The sequence below is a fragment of the Elgaria multicarinata genome, chromosome 8 (assembly GCF_023053635.1).
Source record: "Elgaria multicarinata webbii isolate HBS135686 ecotype San Diego chromosome 8, rElgMul1.1.pri, whole genome shotgun sequence".
NCBI classification, from domain to species: domain Eukaryota; kingdom Metazoa; phylum Chordata; class Lepidosauria; order Squamata; family Anguidae; genus Elgaria; species Elgaria multicarinata.
In genome coordinates this window covers 110262640-110290032 of record NC_086178.1, presented here as the reverse complement: position 1 = coordinate 110290032, position 27393 = coordinate 110262640, and the positions used below count along the sequence as shown (strand labels likewise).

Genomic DNA, 27393 nt, shown 5'->3' with positions numbered 1-27393 from the left:
AAATAATAGAAAAAGTGGCAATAGGGGAAGACAGAGCTGAAGCATATTTCAGCAATATGTAGTAGAAGAACAAGTACGGCCTATCATTTTTGGTAAATGACAGCGAGAGTGAAAAGGCAAAATAACACAATAAAATGGAGCAATGGGTGTGTGATAGTTAAATCTGATTACATTTGCGAGAGAGAGAGAGAGAGAGAGAGAGAGAATGCACTCTTCCATAAAGAATGTATACTAAAACATCCACCAAAGTATACAGTACTTTGGCTAAAATTGATTGTTATGTGGGAGCCCAGACTGGCAATTCCATGAGTGGAAAATAAACTGTAAGCTAAGAAATCTAGCAGCGATAACTAATGACAGTGATACTTACAACGGCGATTTGATCTCTAACAGAAAAAGTACTCTAAAGGATGGATGCATGCAGCCCAGGTCATTTTTTCATATAAAAACAAAATAGGATCAAGACGCCTCTGCAAAATAACAAATGGTTGCTATATGTTTCTACTGATTCGATCGCTAACAAAAATATTACACCGATAACGCTCAAATGGCTCCAGAGGGTAGCGGCAGACTACTTATGATTGTGACATGAAGGAAGGGGAGTGTCATTTCACATATATCTGTGAAATGTGATGATATGCTTTAAAAGTTATGGAAATGATTTTTTCCTCTTAAAAACCCCTGTGTCAGAACGGTCATCAAAACTTCATTCTTAAAAAGAGTAAAAGTACAAAGTGTGGTTATTATGGGCATGCATTGAATGCAATGGGTGTTACAGCTGTAGAAACTACAAGGCAGTGATTAGATTTTGTTGCATTTGATTAGTTGGAAAGGCTTGTTAACGAACTATGATTTATCCGAAAGGGTGTACAAGCTATTTTCTGATATAGTATTTTATGTAATCACATTTTAGGCAATCTATGTTATTTTAGTTTTTGCATATGCTTCAGGCGGTACATTTTGTATATCTTCTAATCGCCATTGCTTCTGAAGCTATGTACAGCTGTGGCAGTACACAACACGACTTGCATTTAAAATAGCCCCCATGGCATCCAGAGGGGCAAGTCTCTCCAGCAGTGCTACATGTCAGCCACAATGCTATGGCAATAGGTTACTGCCGAACAACAGATGTACACATCTATGCTATCAAACAGATCCCTTGAGGCCAGCTAAAATGGCGGATTAGGTGAGACTTTGCTTGCTCTATCTCCACCCAGTCTCTGCCTATTTCTATGGTCTTCATAACAGGCAGCATGGCTACATTACTTCAGGCAAAAGGGTTTTCTACACAGGCCAATTCACCAGTTACATTGACATGGGTTCCTATGTTGACTTGTGTGATACCGGGATAAGAAATGACAGATCACAATTGTTTAATAAGCAGGGGGTATGTGGAAAGGGAATGAAAGGAGCAGAAGGGAACCTATTGTTGAGAGGAAGAATGAAGGAAGAACAAGAGCAGAAGTTTTGCCTAAACGTTGGCATGTAAAACATCAAATGTCTGTTGTGGTTCAACCCAATCCCAAGGAGGCCAGAGCTCCTGTGTTTTGAAGAGCTGCATGGGACAGGGCATACTGGTGGATAGAACTTATCGTGCAGGGATGAGAAAAGCAGCACTTCCCAAAATTCCTTTTCTAAACAACTATTACAGACACTGGAGTCCTATCATCTTTGCGGATGCTCACTGTGCCACGTGAACAATCTGATTTGTGTTTCTTCTGGCTATTTGCTGGCAAATGAACCAGTTGCCCACAGAGCCCAGGCCCTCTCCTCCTGTCCCCCAATGCTTCCATTGATGGCAATAAGAGCTTCTTTTCAAAGCTTCATTTCTGTGTGGTGGAGGCTGCAGGGGCCAGAGTGGTGGCAGCTGGGGGAAGTAAAAAAAAGTGGGATGGAAGAGGGGCAATGGGTGAGATGTGAATGTATGAATGAATGAGTGGGTCCATGGGATGGCACTGGCATCTCTCTCTCTCTCTCTTGGCTCCAGCTCTGCCATTTGCTGGCTGGCTTGCTGCCCTGATAGCTCTTGCTAAAGGGAATGCAGGTTCCCCACTTATGAAGCAAAACTGCTGTAATGTAGATCGTGAGTTGCAAATAAAGAACTCCCTGTTTCAAACATTGCCTCTGCCATGAACTCACTAGGTGATCTTGGGCAAATCATATGCTTTGAGCCTGTACACGTGTGTATGCATACACAAGCACACTTACAGACACACACAGAGAGAGAGAGAGAGAGAGAGAGAGAGAGAGAGAGAGACAGAGAGAGACAGAGAGAGAGAGAGAGAGAGACTGATTCCAGCAGCAGGCCACGGTAGAGGGTACTGAATTATTTTCTTATGGGGCATTTTCTGATTACATGTTGATCAGAAAAACAGACTCCCCTCACTCTCAACCACTGCTGCCATTAAATACTGAAGGTACACCACAGATCTCCCAAAACTCCTGTAGTCTCTCCCTTTTAGGATGTTTTTAGTATTGTTTTTAGGAAGTTTTAACAATGTATATTGTGTTTTGATTAATATTTTATATATTTTATACTTCTTGTTGTCCCCCGCCTTGATCAGAATGGAGAGGCAGGTTAGAAATAAATTTATTATCATTATTAGAAACCAGTTATGGGAAGTTAATGAAATTCTACTATGAAATGATATTGACAACACTGCAATATGCCTTCTTTTGAATTCTACCCATTTAGCTTCAGCTAATTTATTAGGTCTATGAATTGGAGGAATAAGAGAGGAATGACAGCCAAAGCAACTGACTCATATGCTGAAGACAGATACAAAGCTACTGTGTCATATCCTAAGAGACTTTCAAATTCCGCCCGGACAAGATGTTATGGCTATGGACATTCTCTGGAGGGACGCAGCAGTCCTAATGCCTTGGGGCTGACAAAAAGCCTGAAGGGGTCCTCAGGCATTTCCTCAAGCTCTGCAAAACTTGTGATGTTTTTATTGACCTCTCTCTCTCTCTCTCTCTCTCTCTCTCTTTCTCTCTCTCTCTCTCTCTCAAAAAAGAATTCTCTCAACAACTTTGGAAGCAAAACTGGCAGTTTCTAAAAGAACCAGTCAAAATTCAGAGCCTGCACAGAGAAATGCAGCAGATCCATAGGAAAGAAGTCTTTGCGTCATTGCCAGGCAAAGGGTTTTGGATGTCTGCTGGAGATGTTCACCCAATGCTGCCATTATCACAGTACAGTATAGACGGACTCATGCCGTCCAGCCCTCTCCATTCTTAAAGTCGAGCTTGTATGCCTCTGCTCACTTGAAAGTGTGTCTTAGGGGTCATCTACACCAAGCAGGATATTTCACTATGAAAGCAGTATGAAAGCGGTATATAAACGGCAGGAGCCACGGTACTGCTTCATAGCGGTATTGAAGTGCACTGCAGGATCTATACTACTGCTTTGTAGTGGAACTGAAGTGCACTGACAACTGTTGGGGCCCATGAGACATCTACACCAGGCAGGATATAACACTATGGAAGTGGTATATGGTATGTGTCAATGGCCCCAACAGTTCTCAGTGCACTTCAATACCGCTATAAAACAGTAGTGAGGCTCCTGCCTTTTATGTACCACTTTCATAGTGGAATATCCTGCTTGGTGTAGATGAGCCCCCGGTCTCTTATTTCTTTCTTATTTTTCTACAACACTCTTTGTCTGTGCGCTGGGCGATTCAACTCTGTTGCTGGGTGATTCAAGGCTCATCTACACCAAGCAGGATATTCCAATATGAAAGCAGTATGGAAGCAGTATATAAAAGGCAGGAGCCACACTATTGCTTTATAGCGGTACTGAAGGGCACTGCAGGATCTACACTACTGCTTTGTAGTGGTACTGAAGTGCACTGACAACTGTTGGGGCCCATAAGACATCTACACCAAGCAGGATATAACACTATGGAAGTGGTATATGGTATGTGTCAATGGCCCCAACAGTTCTCAGTGCACTTCAATACTGCTATAAAGTAGGGGTGTGCACGGACCCCCCGCTCCACTTCTCTTCCAGATCCGCGATTTGCGGATCGGGCCACTTCACTCCGCCCCCGCTCCGCCCATGTCCGCTCCGCTCCGCTGCAGAGCTCCGGATCTGGATCGGAGCTCCGTTTCCCCCCCCCCATAGGTTTGCATTAAGCTAAAGAAGTATACAACTTATTTTCTGTGAAAGTTAGAAACCTCAAGTTTGGCACCATGACACCTCATGGATGTATACACACGCACGCCAAGACTCAAGGCAATCCCATCATCCCCTGATTTTGGGGGAATTTATGAAAATCAGGCACCCCATTCACACCCCTTTCGATAGCTCCGTCAATTTGCACGTTAGAAACCTCAAACGTGCCACCATGACAGCTTATCCAGGGATACGCATGCACACCAAGACTCAAGGCAGTCCCATCATCCCCTGATTTTTGGGGAATTTATGAAAATCGGGCACCCCACTCACACCTCTTTTGATAGCTCTGTCAATTTGCACGTTAGAAACCTCAAACTCACCACCATGACAGCTTATCCATGGATACACATGCACGCCAAGACTCAAAGCAGTCCCATCATCCCCTGATTTTTGGGGAATTTATGAAAATCGGGCACCCCATTTGCAAACGTGGACTGTTCTCTGATATTTGGACAGATAAAAAAAAGGGAAGTGGGCACACTCACAGATGCCATCTAGACCCACAATCATGCCAAGGTACAAGGCAATCCCCTGATTTTTGGCGGGGCTTAAATCTGCAGACAGCTCAATGGGGCCATTTCAAAGGAAATCCCAAGATGCCATGAATAGAGGAGTAGAGATCATCAACCTAATATGAATCTTCTTCCACACTTGAAAAATGGATTTGGAACTTCCAAAACTCCAAGTGAGCGCAGGAAGGTCTTCTCCCCTGAGTCAAAGCCAGACACAAACCATCCCTGCGAAGCGGGCAGGGGAGGAGGGAGGGAAGGCAGGCAGGCAGCAGACATTTCTGGGGGCATAATGAAGTGAGCCAAGGATAAGCCAGTAATGCATATAAAATGGAATAAATAAATAAACAAATAAACAAAGGAGGGGCGGAATTAAAAGCAGCAGTGTTGCTGAATAAACAACAAGAAGAACTTTTAAAAAAAGGCTATATCTGTCTTTTACCAGTAAGAGGGGGACGTGCCCAGGGGAGGGGGAAGCATCTGCCAATTTGACTGGTCCTAGTGACACCAGTCTTTTAAGAAGCAATGCTCTCAGTTCAACTCATGAAAGGCATTGCTCCACCACGAGGGCTCTGAGACCCAGTCTTAAGAAGCAAAGCTCTCACTTCAACTCATGATAGGCATTGCTCCACTGGGTTACTCTCTTTGGAGGGCTCTGATGGCCCTCCAAGTACAGGAGAGAGTGAAGGCATGTCCACATGGCATGCCCTAGGGGAGCTCATCCCCTTGCACCACATCTATTCAGTTGTTCCCCAAAGTTAGGGTGGGTAGCAGTGCTCTCTTATTATTGGCTTAGTAGATGATTTCAGGTTGTGTTTGTGCATTCGGTGGGGCTACTGTTTTAAAAAACACTGGGAAAAGTCCGTTCAGACTAAGAAAGAGAAGTTCCCAGAATCCCAAGTTACCCGTTTTGCCTATCCCCTCCTCCAACTTTGGGATCATGTGATCATGACCGGGAGTTGACTCTGCCCCTCAGCCCTTCGGAAAAGGTATTTTTCCTGCTGGTTTTTAAAAACATTCTAGCAAGCGAACCGCACCACGCAGAGAGCTGAGAGTAGGCTCAAAATGACCCCCAGCCATGACTCTCTAAGCACAAGAAGTTTCAGAAAGATAGCTTCAAAAACAACACAGTTATCCCCTTTTCTTTTCCGCAATGCAATCCTATGGGCGAAATGTTTCAAAATGGCGATCGGATCGGTCCGCGGAAAGAGAAGCGCTCCGAAAATAGGCGCTTCTCTTAGCCTTGCTTCTAGGGGTCCGTGGTCCGCTTCTACTCTGCCTCTGGGCAAGGCGGAGCAGGCCAATTCGCTCCTGCTTCTACGCTTCTAATCGGAGCAGAGCACATCCCTACTATAAAGCAGTAGTGTGGCTCCTGCTTTTTATGTACCACTTTCAAACCACTTTCATAGTGGTATATCCTGCTTGGTGTAGATGAGCCTGAGTCCATAGCTAGACCTAAGGTTTATCCTTAGATCATCAAGGGGTCAAACCTGTTCATCTAGGTGACACACAGGGGATCCAGTGCTCAGGCAGGGACAAACCCTGGATGATCCCAGGATGATCCCAGGATAAACCTTAGGTCTAGCTGTGGCCTTAGTGTCTCATGAATATTTAGGAACTTGCATTTTAAAAATATGTGAGCCTTATTGGCAGTGCTGAATCAGAACAAAGGACCATGGAATCCAATGTTCTGTTTCCAACAGTGACCAGCCAGATGCCTTCAGGAAGCCCACACACATAGCATATAAGCAACAGCCCTTCCCCACTGTATGCAACTAGCACATAGTATTCAGGCCTCTAAACACGGACAATTCTATTGTGGAGGGGTGAGAATTTTGTTTCAGTCCAGTTGTTATAAGAATTTAGCATAGTTTATAAATTTTGTCATATTCAGGGTGGAAAGAACTTGGGATTTAAACAATTCAAACTGGGAGAAAGTGAAACGGACAGATTTGTTCACCCTAAGTTCTATTCAACTATCACTGCTAACAGCTGTAAATAGAACTACTCTTTATGTAGGTCAAATTCTTTTAAAAGCCATCAAAGCTAGTGGGTGTGACTACAAGTCATCTTTGAGACCAATCCTATGGCACCTAGACAGAGTTGGTGGGGGGCATAGGATCCTTCAGATTCCTGGATCATAGGTCACAAACACACTTTGCCCTTGGACCCAGGAGTCTGAGCTCACCGTCCCCACTAATGTCTTTTATCCAAGAGCAGACAAGGAAAATTGCACAACAAAGCCCAGAAATGCAGTATGATTTCTCAGATTTTATGTGGCAGTTCCATCTCCCTTATTCCACCCCCTTGCACTGCTCTTTCATGTTTTATATTAAAATTAGAGATTTAAAGTTGTTGAAAATTACGTAGGATTTGTAGTCTCTTTTCCTTAAACTGGGTTTTCTCAGAAATAGCCTAAGAAGAAACTTTATTTCAGAATGAAAACAACCGGAAGATTAATTCTGCCTGTTTCCCCAGCGAAGATGATGTGGAATAAAGTGTTTAGACAAGGCAAAGAACACCCAGAGAAGTGTTTCTGCAAAAACACTCCTTCTGATGTAAAGCTTCCAAAGACTGATCCGTAAATCCAGTTCCTGGTGGGTACTGTGGTTTCTTGAGCATTGAAAAAGTCACCCATATTGCTAAAACACTGATGGCCACGCAACCTCCTCATGCATTGAGCCCATCTAGAAATGTAGTGCTATGAGAACCTTAGGACAATGTACCTGTAAATGACAGGATGGCATACCAGGAAAATAGTGACTGACTGACTGCGTCCTGGAAGGTCTTCTATAAAAAAGCAATGCAGCTCAATGACACCTTTTTAGTATTTGACCGCATCACAGTTTCAAATAATTGCCAAATTCAAATAAGCACTTTAGCTCTTTTTGTGTTTATTATTATTTCCCCATTCTTTGAAGAGTTAATATTCCTTATTTATTTATTAAAAGAATCTATACACCGCCCTTCATCCTTATGTATACCAGGGCGGTTCATAATCCTGGAGTTATTGGTCTGATGCTAATTTGAAGTCAATACCCATTACATCGCTATTAATTAGCTTCAGACAGCAAACATTCAATTTAGGATTCGGGAGTGGGGCTGGGTGGGGGAAATCCATCCAGAAAACTGGCGCAAGGAACTTCCCAGAACACTTGATGTACTGTTCTCAATCCTGCAGCTGTTTCTAAAAGCTTCCTCCCAAAGGCACATTTAGGACTAAATGAAATGAAACTTTGACTTAATTAACGTTTTAAATGATAATGAACACAAAGTCGATGAATAGGAAGCATTTATATTGTGTTGTAAAAATGGATAAAAATTTAAGAACTCTTTGTTAATAAGCGACGTCTCTCCAGACCTGTAAAGCCTCAGGCAGTCCAACGCTCTACTCGAAGGTCTAATCTGGGTTCCCTAATGCAGGTGGAAGAAAGAGGCAGAAGTCTGGCTTGACATTTGCTCTAAGCCGGCTCTGGATCAAGGCTCTGCTTGTTCATAAGTACTTTATTTCATATAAGTAAAGGTCAGAATTTGGGCTCAAGGCAGGGCTATGACAACAACGTTCAAGGGGAAGCCGAGCTAGTCCTGGCATCTGTCGCTTGAGATTGCTCAGGAGAAGGAGAGATGGAGAGCTAACTGGCTAGCATCTGTCCTACACCGAGGAGGTAACAGGGAGAATCTGCTGCCTGGTGGTAAGAAACTGTCAGGGTGAGTTTCATGACAACCAGCCACACTCAGGAAATAAAAATGCAAACATAATTTCCATGTCACCTTGCATAAGGGCCTCTCTGAAATCTGCTCCACGGGCTGCAGACAGCTTTTTTTCCCCCCTAGCCTGTCCCCATCAAGGCAATCCACTCACTAGTCTCTTTCCTGTGACCCTGGTAAGAAACACTACCCAAAGTAGAGCCCCGGAGGGATTTCTCAAAAAGACTCCTCTCTGCCTCTTCCAACTAACTCTTCAGAAATATTCGCTACCAAACTTAAGAGCCCTTGCATCTGGTGCAGAATAATATGCCTACGTTTGCAAACATCACAAATCAGACAAATTCCTCCACGCCACTCCTCAGAGTGAGTGCCACCTTGCCCTACAGACATCCTAGCAATTTGTAATCATTGGTCATACACTCCTGTCTTGCTCTGCTATGACACAACAAGGAGCAGCTGGGTTTCGCTGGGGGAAATCCCTGCTCCCACGTCTTGCATTTCTCCAATTAGCTATCCTTCAAATCTATATTATTACCCTCAAAAGAACACACGCCCTAATCATACACACACACAATAACACAAGATAAAACCATCTGGAAACTACACTTCATAATAGATTTTGAACTAATAGAATTCAGAAATAAATTAGACGAAAACTGTGGCAAGAGAGTGCCTGTATGGTTACTCTTTCGAAGTAGATTAAAATGGCTAACTCATTTTGAATTCTGATGATATTTCTGAAATATATTTCGTAAGCCACCCTGAATTTTTCTTAGAAAGATAAATGACTGGTTTTAATATAAGTAAATACAATATAAAATTTATTTCCCAAAACACACCGCTACTGTTGCTACAACTACTACAGGGGAAATTCTTTTTACAACAACAGGCCCTACCCTTTGTTAGATTGGAAATTCTTCGGGGCAGGGACTTCTCTGTTGCTTATGTTACTTCACCGACTTTGCTGGCATCAAAACAAATAAACAACAACAACAACAACAACAACAACAACAGGCTTTGCATACTGCAGAATTGAGTTAGGTGACTGCACAGTTGACTTACAATAAAGTATTGACGATAATATATTTTGAAGTCAGGGCTTGTACAGCATGATGATTATGTTATAGTTGAGGAAGTGATGCCTAAATGGTTGATCCACATCAACCAGTGGGCTCCTGGAGCCTTGCGGGTGGCCCATAACGTGCCAGCAATTTGTAACGGGAAAGTAACAGCGCAAGTATTTGAGGAGAGATGACATTCAGGTCAGGGGGTTAACCAATAAAGCAACATGTGAGTCTCAAACAAAAGCAAAATCCCCTTGGTGCTTCTACCCAAGTCCGAACTATCACACTATTACAAAGCTGTATTATATTATTATTATTATTATTATTATTATTATTATTATTTATTTATATAGCACCAACGATGTACTTGTATTTATACAAGTACATAAATATATGTATTTATATAGCTACACACACCTTCCTTATGCCAAGCATCTTCTTGTGTACAAAACACTAAAGTAAATGATACTCAACATTTCCTTTTTCAAACACATAAGAATCGCACATTATAGTATTACTAGCAAGATATCCACCGTGCTTGAAAACTATCTTAATTTGTCATTTAGGGCTCAGAATTAGCATCAAATATGCCAATAGGGCAAAAAGAATGAAGTGTTAGCCCACTGACTGTTGCCCTTATTTCTCCACTGAAATAGCCTTTAATTCATTGAAAATCATTTTTATTTTTTATTGTTTTTAAGAGAATTGAGCAATCAGGGAGCAATCTCCCATATACACATCACAGGTTCTCCAAATATAGACTGTTACCTCCCTCTCTCTCAGCTTTCTAATTGCTTCTCCCTTGCCCAGGCTGATGAAACAATTCAGAAGGAAGAGGTTTCCAGTACCTTGAAAGAGACACACAAAATCCTGAAGACTAGGGCGAGATCTACACCAAGCAGGATACAGCACTATGAAAGTGGTATGAAAGCGGTATATGAGGCAGGAGCCACACCAAGCAGGATATGGCACTATAGAAGCAGTATATGGTATGTGTCATGGGCCCCAACAGTTTTCAGTGCAATACCACTATAAGTCAGTAGTGTGGCTCCTGCCTTTTATATACCACTTTCATAGTGCAATATCCTGCTTAGTGTAGATCTGTCCTAGGTACAATGCATATTTATTTCAGAGTAAGTCCACTGAGCTCAGCAGGATTTACTTTCAGGTAAACACGCAGAGGACTGTGTTACAAGGCCGATGATACCACTGAGAGCTATTAGAATAGGGGAAATGTCATAGTGGAGGAAGGATTTTACAAAAATGTTTTTGAAAGAATCCAAGCCTTTGCATTGTTTACCTGTTTACTTTAGTGTTTAACATGCTTGCAATACCCATGTAGAGCTACATCAAACAACAGTCGACATGCCTCTCTCAAATGGCCTGCCGGAGGAGATTCGTCAACTTAACTCTCCCTCTCCGAGTTTAAGACAGCTATCAAGACTAGCCTCTTCCAGCAGGCCTACCCAGATGAATTTTAAACCAAGAATTTTAAGATGTCTTGATTGTTTTTTGATATTGTATTGGTTTTATATGCTCCTCTAATTAATTTTATGACTTTGATTTATATTGCATTGTAATAATGTTGTTCCCTGCCTTGATCCAAAGGGAGAGGCAGGTAAGAAATAATTATTGTTTTTATTATTATTATTATTATTATTATTATTATTATTATTATTATTGCAGCAAGTCTGAGGATGAGGCCATAAGACTCCCCTTGTTGTACAAGGCACTGGCTTTCTTTACAAAGGTCACTTATGTGTGACACATACACTGCGTAATTTGTCATCTCTGTGGGTTTGAATTAATATGATTTTTATTGTGTCACTTTGCCCTTGATTTAATTGCCTTTTTATATTAGTCTCTTTAAGAGAATGTCAGGCCAAAATAATGCTAATACTCTCCAACAGAGTTGAGGTTGGGAAAACACAGCTGACAGATTGCAGTGTCTTGCGTAGCTGCTAATAAGATTTTCCTGAAGGGTTTGAAATCATCTGAGTTTTCTTCTCCACAACATTTCCCCATCAACCTCTTCAACTACTATGTCTACTATGTATTTCTGACTTGTCAATACTGTGCTAATGTTTCTTCATCCCCACCTTTTCAAAGCACCATGCTGAGCGCCTTGCTTCCTTCGTACATGCCATATCCACCCCACCCACCCCACCCAAGATATTAACAACCAAAAGCAGTTTGTGATTTGGCAAGAGGACCGTCTGTTCAAAATGGAAGGGAAGGGAAAATTCCATCAGGCACACCAAAAAATTCTACCTAAAGTACTTCTTCGAACCCTATTACTTTCCTGACAAAAAAAGTAACAACCTTTGAATGGTGCAATGCGTCACCATGTGAACTTTTAATATCATCATCTTTCAATCTAAAATTATTTCTGGGCCATCCTTAAGGGTGGAAATATTTCTTTGCTATTTGTTTCCTGTACAAAGATCACAAAACCCTAGACGCTTCACCTATAAGTGTGTAGGCAAACAACGGCTGTCAGTTTAAAATGTAAACAAATACGTGAAATAGATGTATTCAAAGGGCAAAATGGAGCATTTATTAAATCACCCATTTATTACAATGGGGGTGCACTGGAATATTCCCCGCAGGGTTGTGAACAAACTAATGTGGTAGTCCTCATGATTTAAAAACAAGAATTCACTTCTTTCAGCAGTATTTCCATTATTATTATTATTATTATTATTATTATTATTATTATTTGATTGTGCCACTTTTCTGTTAAAATGAGGGGGGGATTAAAGAGAGAGAAGCGAAAAGCACATTAAGCAATCTTAGAAACACACACTGACTCGACAGGGTGGGGGTGGGGGCGGGGGAGGCTGTGACCAAAGCCAGCCCAGTAATAGTATAATGACCTTTAATGAGTGTCTTGGGAAACAATACAGTCCTAGCATGAAAGACAAAGGGCAAAACCGATCAAGGTTCTGCTGACACTAATTCAAAATGATTTTCAGAACAACTGAAGAATGTAAGAGAGGTAATCTGATCCACCAATCTGACCTCACTTTGATTCCAGGTCCTTAGTGCTGCCATTTCTAATTGTCAAGTACTCTACATTTCACATATGCTCATATTTAATGAAAAGCCAACTCTCACCACTGTTCTTTGAGCTAACCAGCTCTTGTCAAGATGGGCACTGTCTGACCTCTTCTCGCTGGAAGGAAAACACTGATTTCTATTGAAGCCCTGCCAATGGGATTTCAAGAGTGTGTGAATATTTATTTATTTATTTATTTTATTTATTTATTATATTTTTATACCGCCCAATAGCCGAAGCTCTCTGGGCGGTTCACAAAAATTAAAACCATAATAAAACAACCAACAGGTTAAAAGCACAAATACAAAAACAAAACAAAAAATATGGAGATGCAGATATTACAACTAGGGACACAACCAGCATTAAAGAGCTAGCATTGGTTTACCAGGGGCATGGATTTATACTGATGTTTTATTTGTTTCTTATTAACTATCAAAGGTGAGTGATCTCACCCAGAGAAGAATACAATTGTGTTTTTGTGTGAAGGCACGTTGACTGATGGAAGGCAAGAAGGAAGTGTATAACATTAAGACCTTCCCAAGCCATCAATATATCACTTTTGTGTCTCAATGCAATGTGTGGCTAATGTGTTTTTCAAAAGCAGTACTCTGGCAAAGGGGGAGCAATGATTGTTTTTGGCTGAATAGGTAATGCAATCCAAACCTAAATGTTCCTTTCCGTCTTCCACAGCCAGAAGTAAGAATGGAAAGTTGCACCAAGCTTTCACGTTATGGTCTGTCTTTGCTTTTTGTGAACCGCCCAGAGAGCTTCGGCTATTGGGCAGTATAAAAATGTAATAAATAAATAAGCAGATGCTGCTATGGGTGAAGATTGCACGAGTAATTAATGTGTTTAGTGAACTGTCTGTTTTTATGAGCAACCTAATGTTGTGGTAGTCACATGTGAATAAAAACAGTTAAGTACAATGAATACAAGAAGTACTAGGTTCAGGATCCATAGATAGGTGGTGGGTGGAGACTGGGGGAAGGGCTATTTCAGTGGTGGCACCCACGTCTGTAATACTCTTGCCAAAGAAGTTCACCTGACTCCATCTTTATTGATAGGGCCAGGCATTAGCTTTCAGTGAACAGGGGGTTTGACTGTATGTACTAAGAACCTTTGCACTGATCATTTTGTTTCCTGCTGTAACAAGTCTTGCTGCTTGTCTGGTTTTAATATGTTATATTTTAAACATGCTGTTTTTCATTGCCACTTCATTCAAAAAATTAAAAGTGGGGCTTACATTTTTGAATTAAATAATATTCCTAGGCTCTTCACCATTAGATTCCCATTCTGCACTCGTCCTAGAGTCAGACAGTCCCACAAAGACATCCTACAAGCACATACACAGGGGTTGGATCCAGACAGAGGCCTTAGCTAGACCTAAGGTTTATCCTAGGATTGCCCTGGGGTCATCCCTGTGCAACTAAATGACACACAGGGAATCCCGGGAGCAGGCAGGGACGACCCCGGGATGACCCCGGGATAAACCTTAGGTCTAGCTAAGGCCTGACTTGGTTGAACTTAGTTTCACTCAAATGGCCAACTCATGGTAATATGTCCCATATATTTTAGCAGCGCCTAACTTCAGTTAACTTACAGTGAAAGCTATGCCTGTGTGAAAGAATGAAGCTCTCCATCCATTTTGTTCTTGGCTGTAAAACGGTTGCTTTCTGTTTAGACACCCTTCTTGCCAAATGGCTCAAAAGATCAGAGAAGGTTCAAAAGATCAGCCTAGGAAACTGAATAAAGTGGGAAAAGAAACCTAGATACTATGAGAAGCAGAAACTTAGGGAAAGATTATTGCCCTTCTAATTGGAGGGGAGTTAAAGAGGAGATATAGATAGATTGTGCTGTTGGAGAAAGAAGAAAGAGCTACAAATCAGGGCACAGACAAAGAGTGTTGTAGAAAAATAAGAGAGAAATAAGAGATCGGGGGCTCAACTACACAAAGCAGGATATTCCACTATGAAAGCAGCATGAAATCAGTATATAAAAAGCCGGAGCCGCACTACAGCTTTATAGTGGTATTGAAGGGCACTGCAGGATCTACACTACTGCTTTATAGCAGTACTGAAGTGCACTGGCAACTGTTGGGGCCCGTGACACATCTGCACCAAGCAGGACATAACACTGTGAAAGCGGTGTATGGTATGTGTCAGTGGGCCCAAACAGTTGTGAGTGCACTTCAATACTGCTACAAAGCAGTAGTGTGGCTCCTGCCTTTTATATACTGCTTTCATAGTGGAATATCCTGCTTGGTGTAGATAAGCCCAAAGCTGAACTGAAAGCAAGAAGACTGGAAGCTGCATGGCCAATGGGCTGAAATTGCTTTGTTGCTAGATCTTATCAAGTCTAGACTAGGTTTGGATGGATATATTTCCCATGTTACTTTTTCATATCCTAATTATTCCAACTGCTAAAACTGTTTTAAAGACTGTTAATAGGGAAATATCACACTAATTGTTAAACTGCTATTTAAAATCTTAAGAAAAACCTAAATTTATTGCTAGTTTAACCTTGTCTGACGCCGTGGTTTTCACCCCAGGCTTACTTGCCTTCCTACATCGAATTGGCTGGGATAGTATGTAGGTTACAGAACCTAAAGGGCTGCTTTGTGGAGGCAACCAGGAAATAAAGACATATATTTGACAACAGTGGTTGAGGACCACTGGAGGGGTTAGGTTAGCTGGTTTGTTCGTCTCCCCTCCATCTCATGGTGCAGACTGCAGCCCATGTTTTTCTAAGATGTTTCTCAGAAGTATGTCCCACTTTGTTCAATGGGGCTTACTCCCAAATATGTCTGGGTAGGATTGCATCCTTAGCCAGGATGCAACCCACTGATGTCAAGGTCAGTGGCCTTCTCTGCTGAAGTGGGTGGGTGTATTTTAAGTATTTGGACTGAATATTTGTCCTGAATATTTGAAGGCCTCTTGAGGGCTTTCAAACAAAGCCATTAACAATTTAAATGTGACAGTGAACTAGTGTAGTACTATATGAGAGAAGGAAGAACCTCCTTAGCCTGCTTCAGGTTCTCTCCTTAATGCAAGGGACCACATTCCCTCAGTTGTAATACGTCCGGGGGCATATTCTGGCCATAGGCAGTGCCAGACTCACCCCACATGCTTTTCTTCCAGCAACCTCCTTGGCCCCTGCGAGTACTCACTGTAGCCTTCTCTGCTTCCTCAGTGGTGGACTGCTGTGGAAAGAAGGTCAGACTGGGCAGGCATGGGTAGCTCAAAAGGTTTGCAAAACCCCTGTCCTCCAAGACGTAGAACACAGAAGAAAGCCTCAGCAAGGCAAAGAAGGAGATAAGTAGAGTGGCGCACATGGCAGAAAGGGGAACCATGGCTGAGAAGGAAGGGGCCAGGTACCAGACCCAGACCCAGCATGAATAGCATGAATAGCTCAGCTTCGTCCATTTTCTTCTGCTGCCCCTTATGCCTGGAACGCTCTTCCAGAACATTTGAGAACTACAAGTTCAACTGCAGCTTTTAAAGCTCAGCTAAAAACTTTTCTTTTTCCTAAAGCTTTTAAAACTTGATTTTGTTCTGACTTTATCCTGTTAGTTTTACCCTACCCAGTGCCTGTTTACCCTACCCTGTGCCTGTTTGCATTCTCTTCCCCTCCTTATTGTTTTATTATGATTTTATTAGAATGTAAGCCTATGCGGCAGGGTCTTGCTATTTACTGTTTTACTCTGTAAAGCACCATGTACATTGATGGTGCTATATAAAAATAATAATAATAATAATAATAATAATAATAATAATAATAATAATAATAGAAGGAGAAATTGCAGAAACAGCACAGGTACGGCTGGACAGAAGAGGAAGGGCCGAGTAGACACCACAGGCTAGATGAGAAGGCTCTATGGATTAGATCTGTCCCATGTTTGCTCGTGTGATTAAGGCAGAAGGTAGCATTTCATTATATTAGTATGGTAGAAGTTAGTGGGCTTCTGGAGTCTGGCAGTTCTTTGGTTTGCTATCTCCTAGCTTTTCATATTCTAGAACTTGTTACCTGTCACACTCACAGCCATGTTTTGCTAGTTGCACCAGTGAAATAATAGTTTGCTGGCTATCCTAAGCACTACCCTCTAATGCAGACATGGACAACCAGTATAAAACATATAATGGGCCTGTTCAGATGATATGCTAAGTCATGGTTAGTCCACTAACCCTTTTGTAGCAAATGGTCAGTGAGCATATTTAAAACATGGTTATGTAGCTACCATGGTTAGGAATGGTTCACACACACACACACACACACACACACACACACACACAGAGTCATGGTTCACACATGTGGCCCTGGCTTGTTGATCAACAAGGCAACAGACTTGTACCTTTCAAGAGAAAATTACACAATGCAGACAACGTTTACTACATGCAACCAACCACAGACTGATACTGGCAACACTGAATAATAACAGTAAAATTATTTTACTTAGTTGAGATAAAAGATGGATTATCTGCAGACCTCTAAAAGTAGGCCTCAGGGCTAAACAACTTGTACACTATGTACCACTCAAACTGTTCTAAATCTGCCTGAAATATCTATACAGTTTTCTCTAATCTCTGGTCCATAAATGTAGGGTTTCCCCACCACAGCCATTTTTAAAGCATTTAACAACCATTGTACTGTGCACATTAAGTAGAAGCAAAATGTCGTGAAACTGCACCATTGCCAAGATACATTTCTTTTCCCTCTGAAAAGCTCACAAGGGGGAAGGGAAGCAACGAATTAAACAATATACTGATAGACATTTTTTTTAAATAAATGAAGCACATTGCAGAATATATAGATGCAGAACTGTATAAATCAAAGTAGTTATAAGTGGAGGAGGGAGTGCCAACCCAATTTATTTCTTAAAACAAAAAACCAAAACAATATACCCACAATGTACAACACAGGACAGGGATGACACCACAGACACTACAGACATGGAACAGCGTGTGCTGGTGTTAAAACTTACAGGCACGTAAACTGGTGGAGCAATCATTAACAGAGACAGAAGAAAGTGGGAAGGCTCTCTCAAGGGTGTCCATGTTACTATGCACACTGCCTGACATGCAAGAGCAGTCACGCTCAGAGTGTCCGCAATCAAAACAACATGCCAGTTTGATTCTCTTGTAGATGGACATCTTGGCTATAACCATGGGTTGGATGGGAGGAGAGGAAGAGTAGCAGGTTAATGGAAAGGTTAAGATATAACAAATGCAGCTGGAAGGTCGTTTAAGGGATTTAAGATACAGGCCTTAGTTTATGACAGTCTTGACCCAGAAAAAAAGAAAAGAAAGAAGATCATTCTGATTATTAATAACACTTTGGTTGTACATCAAATGTAGGGGCAAAGATAATTGTCCTCTACGTTCTATCTAGGGGTGACTCAGGACAAACGGTTACAATTCAATTTTGTTGACTCTAGAAAAGTTGGAAGAACCAAGTAAAAGTAGAAAATTGTAAAGATTTTTTCTTTCTTTTTGGCACTATAAGTATTAAAGAAAAAAAATGTGGAGGGGGAATAGTGCCAATTAAGGAAATCATTTAGGTCTAGGTTGCTTCTTTAGCTACATGTAGCCTTGACAATTTTTTTCTCCGAATCAAACCAGGCAGAATCCAACAGGATCCTGCCAACTCCGTTGCACAAGTGGGACTTACTGCTTACGCAAGGGAGATTTAGCACTTCCTAAAGGAAGCTCCCAAATCAGCGGAAGCGCTCTCTTCTGGAAAGAGGCAAGTCAGCAGTGCTCCGCAGACCTGCCTCCTTCCAGACATTTTCCGTTTGTTTTGGATGGCCCCAGAAGTGCTCAATCACCGCTGCGCAAGCGGTGGGGCTGCTGGTGCAATGCAGTTAGCAGGGTGTAAGACAGCCTTCCTCAACCTGGGGCGCTCCAGATGTGTTGGACTACAACTCCCAGAATGCGTCCAGCACATCTGGAGCACCCCAGGTTGAGGAAGGCTGCTGTAAGAGAACAGCAGGGCGTAACTGCCTCGTTAGATTCTGCTCAAAATCTGAGAAGATCAAATCCGATTTAATGAGTATATACCTATAAGGAAAGAAAACTAATTTGATAGACTACCAAATTGTGTCCATGTAGGACATGCTGCTACTAACAGCAAACGTTAAGGGCAGTTCACATATAAGACATCACCAGAGCGCACCAAATATGGCTCCACTGGAACATGATGAACCAATCATCATATTTTCTCTTCGGTACATATCAGTGGATTTCAGTATTTCAACTACCATAAGAAATCAATTTGAAAAGCCATCAAATGTCATACAGCCATTGATTTCCCCCCTTTCAGTCAGGTTGATGAAGCTCAATGTAAATTGACAGTTCTTCAATTTCAAATAGTTTCAAGTTTATGCATTTCCAATATGCTGTCGTTGTAAAGGCCTAATTTGTTCAATTCTTCTAAAATGATTTCATTCATAAATAACACATGAAGGTGAAACCAAAGGACATTTTATAATTGTTTCCCATGTTACACTGGACCATATTTATTGGTAATGGCTTAGCATGAACTAATTTAATTTTAGTGACATTGAAACAGATTGCTGGCAGCCAAAAACACAAACCTTAAGAGCAGATGTGGCCAAAAAGTAAAACAAATAAATAAATAAAATTGGCTTGTAGCCTTACAGAGAAACAGTCACAATTCTATGTTAATTTAAAACATTTTCCATTAGCTTTTTGTTTTCAACCAAGAAAGGAGGATATAAATCTCCCCAAAATGGGTCAAGCCCTGTTCTAAGGCCTCTATGACTTGCCGTACACAGTATATTTGTCAAGCAAGGGGTAACGTCATGGTTGGGGGAAAACAGGCATTGAAGGAGATGGATGAGTGATCTCTTCAACAGTGACTCCATTCCTCTAAAACTTTGCTTGCATTTCTTGCAGCATGTGCTCTTAGCATTCTGTTTGAATTATCTTGCAGCTCTTCAGATATATCAACATGCAACATCAGGCCTGGTCCGCACACCATACATCACTCTCCAGAGCTTGATTTTTAGAATAAAACCAGGGTTGCACTACAGCTTTTGACAAGTAGCCATTTAGGCTACTAAAAATTATTTAGGGCAGTAATTGGTCCACTAGTATTTTTTCTCCTCAACTCATTTAATGTTTATAGAGAATAGAGATCAAAAACGTTTCATTCAAATTATCGATTTTTTTTAAAAAAAAGTTTGCTCTTTCACGTCTTGTGCAAAGAAAAATTAATACCTTCCGTCTGAAATGGACTCTGATTTGGTTATAGAAAAATGGAAGTTAAGGAGCTTTGAAGAAGCTTCTGCTAATCAAATGCTGTAGCAAAACCCAAGTAACCGCCAGTTTTAGCATGTTTTGGTATTGGTTAGTAACAGTCCCCTGTTTTCATTTCCATCTAGGTTGTATTTTGTCAAAACGCAATCATAGAATAAGACACCGGGGGTGAGGGGGGAGACATGAGAGGAAAACATTTCAGAAACATTTTCTTTAACAAGAATTTGTATTCTTCTATTCAGTAATGGAACTGTTGCAACCACATTGTAAGACCCAATGCATTTCAGGGACTGTTTTTAATTATTAATATCAGTTATTGTGGAGACCATGTATCATTTTATAATTCACTTTGTTAACATGCAGGGGACATTCTCGAATCTGATAACAAACTTATCGAATGGACTTGCTATGCAGGTTTTAATCAATCATTACATGAGCGATCACATATCAGAGAAACACAGTTTGTAAGGCAACATGCTTATTCCTCTTCGGTCCTGTTACACAGTCATTTTGCATTCATACCAAATAGAAGAGGAAAGTAAATATTTTTAAATGCGCCCGCACATATAACAAGATGGAGTATTAGGAATAATGGTTGCTGAGCAGATTAAAGACATGATGGAATGATTAAAGATTGTGCAGCCAGACACATACTGTTTCCCATTAAACCACCATAAATGTTAATTAAATGTGGCAATCAGCAGAAAGACAGGAGACTCTTCTGTACAACTTCATTAATTTTGGTGCCATGGTATTCACATTGCCTCTAAAATTTCTACAAAAGCCAAACATTCTCAATCACACCTTTGGAAGAAGTCATCTGGGCACTAAACAATATTGTTAATTTGACAAGTAAAGCCAACAGGAATAAAGCGTCCTTCTACTCTGCTGATTACCCATTTTTGTTACCATTCTTTCTGTAATGCTACCACTCCTCTGTCTCACTGGTACATCATCATCAATGGTAACAAAAAATAAATCTATGAGGACATCTAGTGGATCTCTGCCAAACAGCAGCTGGGTAAACAAAACCAGGACCCAATGTCAGTCAATTGCAGGTGAATAATAATAATAATAATAATAATAATAATAATAATAATAACAACAACAACAACAATAACAACAATAGAACTCAACTACCACTAAGAATTGAAATGAATACAATGTCATTTCAATTCAACTTCTCTTATGATCCACAGCAAGACGTAAATGACAACAAAGGGAAACTTCACGAAGAAATTATGGTCAAAAAGGAACTGCAGTGTTTTAGGAACAGCTAGATTGATTTAATTTGCCTTGTGGCGACGTTGGTTAAGAGATCACCGGCCTAAAGAATACCAAAAGGGTTTCCCACAGCACAGTTTCAGCTTCTTCTTTTTAAAAAAAAGAAAATAAAAAATACAGCAGTGCGTCTTAAAAACGGTTGTGACAATTGATTTTTCTCTGTACTCAATGGGAGGAGGGTTCCCGCACCCCCGCCCTGCTGCCTTATTTCACAGTAGGCCACCGAAACCCTAAGACGGCTGACCACAGCCTTTGTGCTCCTTTTGCAATTTTCGAAAAGTTCTGACTTTTAAATAATTCCTGTAAAGGAAATGCGTTCGTTGCTTCTGATCATTTGCAGGCTGCCGGGGTTCTGCAGTCAAAATTGCTTAACTGTCCGAGGCTTAAAATAAACCTGTTTGAACATCCTACTGTGCAGTAGCAACCCTCATGTTTCATACGTTTTGATTAATGGTGTTTAATACCATGATGAAGTTTTTATATTCCTTCTTGTTCCTGTGCCCATTCCATAGGCATTTACTATCAGAAATGTTCTATGTAGAAATGAATTAGGTCTTATTTAACACATTGGGCCTCCACAGACTGCTTTTATTTATACAGTTCTGAACCAAATTCGGTTGGGTGTGCACTTTTGCCTAGTTCAGACACCTACCTGGACCATTCACCTCCCCATCCATTCTCATGGTGATGAGTCAGGCACTCCCCTTCACCTTGCACCAAAATCAGATGTAAAATCAGTGCTCCATATGGGAGCCTGTCCATGTGAAGCCAGTACACGCAGTGGCTCACATCACACGTTAATTTCGGTGTGCAGTGAAGGGGAAGGGGTTTGTGGCCACTCTGCCACCATGCCAACGGATAAGGTGCCTGAACTGCGTCTGTGTGTACCATACCTTAAAAATAAAAACAACCCGAAATTATCAAATAAAACAATTACCGAATCAATGGCATTTGCTCAAGAACTACCATTTTTTTCATGGAAACGTGTGTTTAGTTATTTTACTGAATTGTGGCCATTGTTGCAATTCAAAAAGAAGCAACACATATATTAACAATCAGACTTAAAAATCAACGTAAGCGTTGCATTTTTGACGCAACTAATTTTGCTAGTTTAAGCTCATCTTTACCAAGTGAGAGTTGCCATATTTCTCCAGCGTATTTTAGAAGTCGGCTATGGTAATCCCTCGTGCTTTGTAACCTATCCCAGCTGTTTTTATAAGAAGGCTTTCAACGATCTAGACACAACAGTTACCTCTTTGTACAAGAATGAAAGGATAAAATGTAATGGCCACAACCCAGTCAAAACAGTTAGGCCTGATTAGGGATGCTGCATCACAACCTGGAGTCCCTCTCTGACTTTTTAACAGCTTTGCAGCAGTGTGAAAGAAAGCACAGTTGTAGTTTCTTCCATCCTGCTTCCGTCCCATCTCCCTCACTTTTTCTGGGACAAAAGGCAAGTCCTATGTGCTCCACAAGGGAAGAGGTGAGGGCAGGTAGTTCTGAATTTTCTTTTGTACCACAGAGCTATTCTGGACTGCGTCATTAACTGTGTGCATAATAATTAAAGGAAAGCTGTGCCTAAAATTGTCCCTTCCTTCAACAGTCCAATTTCAATGGACTTACTCCCAACTATATAGGTATATATATAGCATTGCAACCGTACAGGATTTACAAGGAAAAGGTTGATGGCAAAGTCACATTGCAAATAATGAATCATCCATTTCATCACTTAATGCAGTAATTTTCCTGATTATAGCTTCATATTTTCCCCAGCATTTCAAATGCTGACTCTAAAAAATAAATATTTCTCTCTCCTTGTGTTTAAGAACAGAAGAGAGTTCTAAAAGGATGAAGAAAGTAGACCTGTCTGCTCACTGCTACTATATGATGCTAGAACAAGACCTGGATTGTAGTGGCTCAAGTACTTGAATAACTTAGGGTGCAATCCCATGAATGTTTAGATAGAAAAAAGGCCTGCAACTACAAGCATGCTAACTAGGGAAGGCTGGGAGTTGTAGGACTTTTTTCTGTCTAAACATGCAAAGGATTGAACACTTAATATTTATACTGGTCCAGAAAATGAATGTTTGGCAAATGCCTCATGGAAAAGCAAGCAAGCATGAAGATATTTTCTTCTTCCAAGGGGAAGGAAAATCTACTGCTAAGTTGTAAAATGAAAATGAACATATGGCCGCATCTACCATTGTTGTCTTAACGATAAATAACCCAAGAATTCTTTAAAGTTACATCAGGGGAGGCTTTGTAACTGCAGGGGAGGTTTTGTAACCACGCCTTGACGAGGGGCATCAAATTTTAACTCCATAAACTTGACCTCCACTGATTTAGGAAATTTTTTTAATTATCAAGAATAATATTTGGATTTACAAAAATTTGGCATGCAAATTGTCCAATCATTGATTGATTATTCAAGGTGTGTGTGTGTGTGTGTGGGGAGAGAGAGAGAGAGAGAGAGAGAGAGAGAGACTGAGACTTGCCAATACTATACTAATTTTGTGTGTGTTCTGTGCATGGCAATGATCACACCTCTACCCAGCCATCACCGATCACCTTAAAGAAGCTGGCTGAATAGTGGGATCCCTGAGTTTTTCATGGCTACCAAGCAATGAATACGATCACCATGAGATTATGTGCTCCTCTTTGCCCCCAATGGATATGATAATAATCACTCCCTCAAAATACTACTGTAGTACAGGAATATGCAAATTGACTATACATGATTATGTCCTTTTGAGAAGTGCCGTATATGTACCTCAGTTGAGAAGACAGGCCCACCATGCATGGAGCCCCATCAACGGTGCTTGTGCCCACACAGTTTCACCTTTCTAAATGGCAGCTCCTTTGCCCTACTTTAAAGTAGCATTTTAAACTCCAGAAGCCTCATAGAGCCTCCTGCAATGGGCCACACATGGGTTGGAGGGTCCATGTATTTCAGGAGGGTCAGTAGAACAAACCCACTGCTTGGGTGGGTCATCCATCACGCAACTCTGGAACTAAGATGTGCCACTTATTTTTCTCTCACACACCCAGTACTGACATGAACTTCTAGAACTGAGTTTATACCCATCGGATTTATAGTTCAGTCCCACAACTTTGCAGGAAAGTGGCCGATGGCTTTGTTATTTCTTAAAGTTGTGGTGCTATTTAACTTTCCCCTCAAGTTAGCATTCTTATCTAGCCTGGGAGCATCCAATGCCAATTCTTTAGACTCTAAGGCCCAAATTAATGTTACATTAAGTGCATCTTTGCATTTGCAAATGTGTGTGCACATGCGTGTGTTTTAACTGCAGGCCCCCGGGGAGGCCCTGATCTGGATTCGGGTGATGGTGTAGGTGGAGATGGGGTTTAATCTTTTGCCCTTGCTCTACAGACCTGAACAGAAGCACACACCCAAGTTCCTATTTGCCACAGGATTGAAGTTGCTATTTGTGCTGATAGCTATTCCCTTCTTGGGACAAACAACAGCCCATAATGGTGGTGATTTTCATCAGGACTGCAGTATCAGAGAGAGGGGTTAACTCTCCTCCACAGTCTCAATTCAGATTGACCTCCTCTGCTGTGGCTGATAATTAAAAAAACCCAAAACATACACACAGAAATGGTTTTCAAGTAATTTTTAGTTTGGACCTAAGTTATTGTCTTTCCAATCTAAGAATGTTTTAAACTAAACCTTTTGTAATAGAAGATACACTGAACTTTACATTCAAGAGGTGTAAAAACAGCAATGCTGAAGGATGATTCTTACATCATATTTTTAGGTGTTCACCTAAAAAGATATCTTGAAAATCCAAATTTTTAAAAAAAATGGAAGATAGAAAATGGACAGGAGAGAGAAGACTAAGTTCATTCAGCGAAAATTGTATTGAATCTCCTCATCACTCAGGGCTACTCATTATAAACATTATAAACACTGTTGATGCTAGACTAATCTGGAGTCACTTTTGTAACATTTGAAAGGAGATAATTATGCACATAAAGTTCATACTGCAGTGTACTTGACAAACTGTCACAATTGTGTGAGAGTTATTCGTCCATGAGTAGGTCCCTTGCAGCCAGAGGAACTTTGAAATGACCCAGTCACATGGCCAGTGTGAGCCTCCCGGCCATGGAATCGGTACACTGCTGTGAGTAGAGTAATGGTTCCATGGGAAAGAGTCATGCGATCAGCCTTTGCCCATGAGAATGGATCATTTCAACATTCTCCCAGCATGGCTTGGGAAATGTATAAAGAAGAGTTCTGTCTATGTGATAAGGAAGGGGGAAAGTACGCAAAGATGCCACTGAAATATACTTGGGCCGTACAGCATCACTTTTGCGGCAAAGGAAGTATCCATAGACAAAGGAAAGTAATTCACTCCTTAGAACCACCTATTTCTAGTTCAGACTTTCCAAGTGGTCTATGGTACAAGTATCGCTATAGTATCAGTATATCAGTGGGGCTTAAACTTGAGTTTTTATTTATTGGGTTTGAACATCAGATGGTGATGGCATAAGTTGTTCACAGTCTGGGTATTTTGTGCTGAATGCTCTGTGAATCTTTGGTTGAGAACTAGAGCTGAAGAACAGACGAAACTAAGGGCATACTGGCAATAAAAATATATACTGGTTTTATATCAGGCATGGCTCCCCACCCCACAGACAATAAAACCAGAATTCTGGGAACTGTACGTTGGAGAATTTTCTGTTAGAAATCCCCTAGCCCTGCAGAGATGCAGTTCCCAAGTATGACATTTCAAGCACATATCCAGCAAGTAATTCTGCTTAAAGCAACTGGGTAGCAAATGGGGATGGTAATTTCCTTCAGTCTAACAGAATGTAAGAAACTTTAAAAGTTTGAGATTTTATAGATGAATGAAATCTTTGATTTTCAAGTAGGAAAAAATACAACGGGAGGGCAGAGAGCAAGGAAAAGAGAGGAGCGGCCACGTGAAAACAAGGTGAAAGACTGCTGTATTTTCTTCAACGTCGCCCTCACCCATGTGGGCAAACAAAATGAGAAAGGTGTGGGTATGAGACGCCACTGCTACATGCAACATAAAAAGAATCCGAATACTGAACAAATGAATACTCTGTACTGGAAGAAAGACAGGTTGGATTGCACTCTGGGCTACAGAGAACCCGTTTTTACTCACAATAGATCACTATCAGTGTGCAGTTAATATATAGTGGGGGCCGTGTTCCAAGGCAGCAAGAGGAAAAATAAATCAAAACATTGTCAATTATCACAGGTTAATGCAATTTCCTTCAAACATATCAGTGTACACATGATCTGTACCTCGTGGGTTCAACAACCCCCTTTTGGAAGGAGGAATCATGGCTGGAGGGAAAATTGGTTAATACAAGGGGTGGGTGGAGAAAAGGAAAGAGTCAGCACTCCATCCAATGTTGCACTTTCATCTCAGGGAGGCTGTGGCAAATATAAAATTTAGGGCTGTTATCCAATTGCATAAATCTTAGTCAATAAAAACTGTACATGGCTTGTTGATAAATCTATGAATTAATATAGTCAACCAGCATATATCTGCATATGAATAAAGCAATGGTTTTGCAAGAAAACAAACACACTTTCTTGGTGTCTAAATCGGCCTTCCCAAACCCGGAGCCAACCTGGAGCCCTCCAGATGTCTTGGACTGCAATTCCCATCATTCTCAATGGGACTTGCAGTCCAACACACCTGGAGGCCACTATGTTGGGAAAGGCTGGTTTAGAAGATGCAGATGAGGCATCCTTCTTGTATTTGTGAGAAGCGGGAGTATGTCTTATAAACAGTACCCACATTTTTCATAACGGCTTGTATTGCAAATGGATACATTATTAATCCTCGGACACCTGTTTCAATTGTTCAAAAGATTACTCAATTAGAATAACTGTTGCAGCCCTAATAAAGGTATGGCTGCAATAGGTACACATATATTAATACTGATTCGTTGCTGTAAAAGCTGCAATGAAATTAGAACAAGAACGCACAATTTAAAGCATAATACACCACAATCATCTTGAGCATAGGATTTTCACACCAGAATTTCTTTTTGGTCAACATGACAAGAAAATCCACAGATTATTCAAGGAACGTGTAGAGGAGGGATGGAAGGGGTGGGGAGATCTGAGAAAGGAAAGCACAGCTACTTTCATTATCTCTGGCTTTGTGGAGCTGTAGAGCTCTATGCTGAATTATTAATACTAGGCCTAACAGGTTTGGACAAATAGCTATGTAGGTCAGGCTCACTTTTAGACCCTGACAATACTGAAGCTAATGTTCAGACAGCATCTGAAGGGACGTGAAACCTCAGATGCATTATT

At 41.0% G+C, this 27393-nt stretch overlaps 1 protein-coding gene across 8 annotated transcripts in view; it reads right to left on the bottom strand.

Annotated features, from left to right (window-relative positions):
* The window catches only part of KCNMA1 (potassium calcium-activated channel subfamily M alpha 1), a 720064-nt gene that overhangs the window by 121780 nt on the left and 570891 nt on the right, over positions 1–27393 (bottom strand). The window contains exon 19 of one of the 8 annotated variants that reach the window (XM_063133180.1): positions 17495–17668. The exons of the other annotated variants lie outside the window; for them this stretch is intronic. Within the exon in view, the coding sequence (XP_062989250.1) occupies positions 17495–17668 (174 nt within the window). The remainder of the gene's footprint in view (positions 1–17494; positions 17669–27393) is intronic. 8 annotated transcript variants of the gene reach the window in all.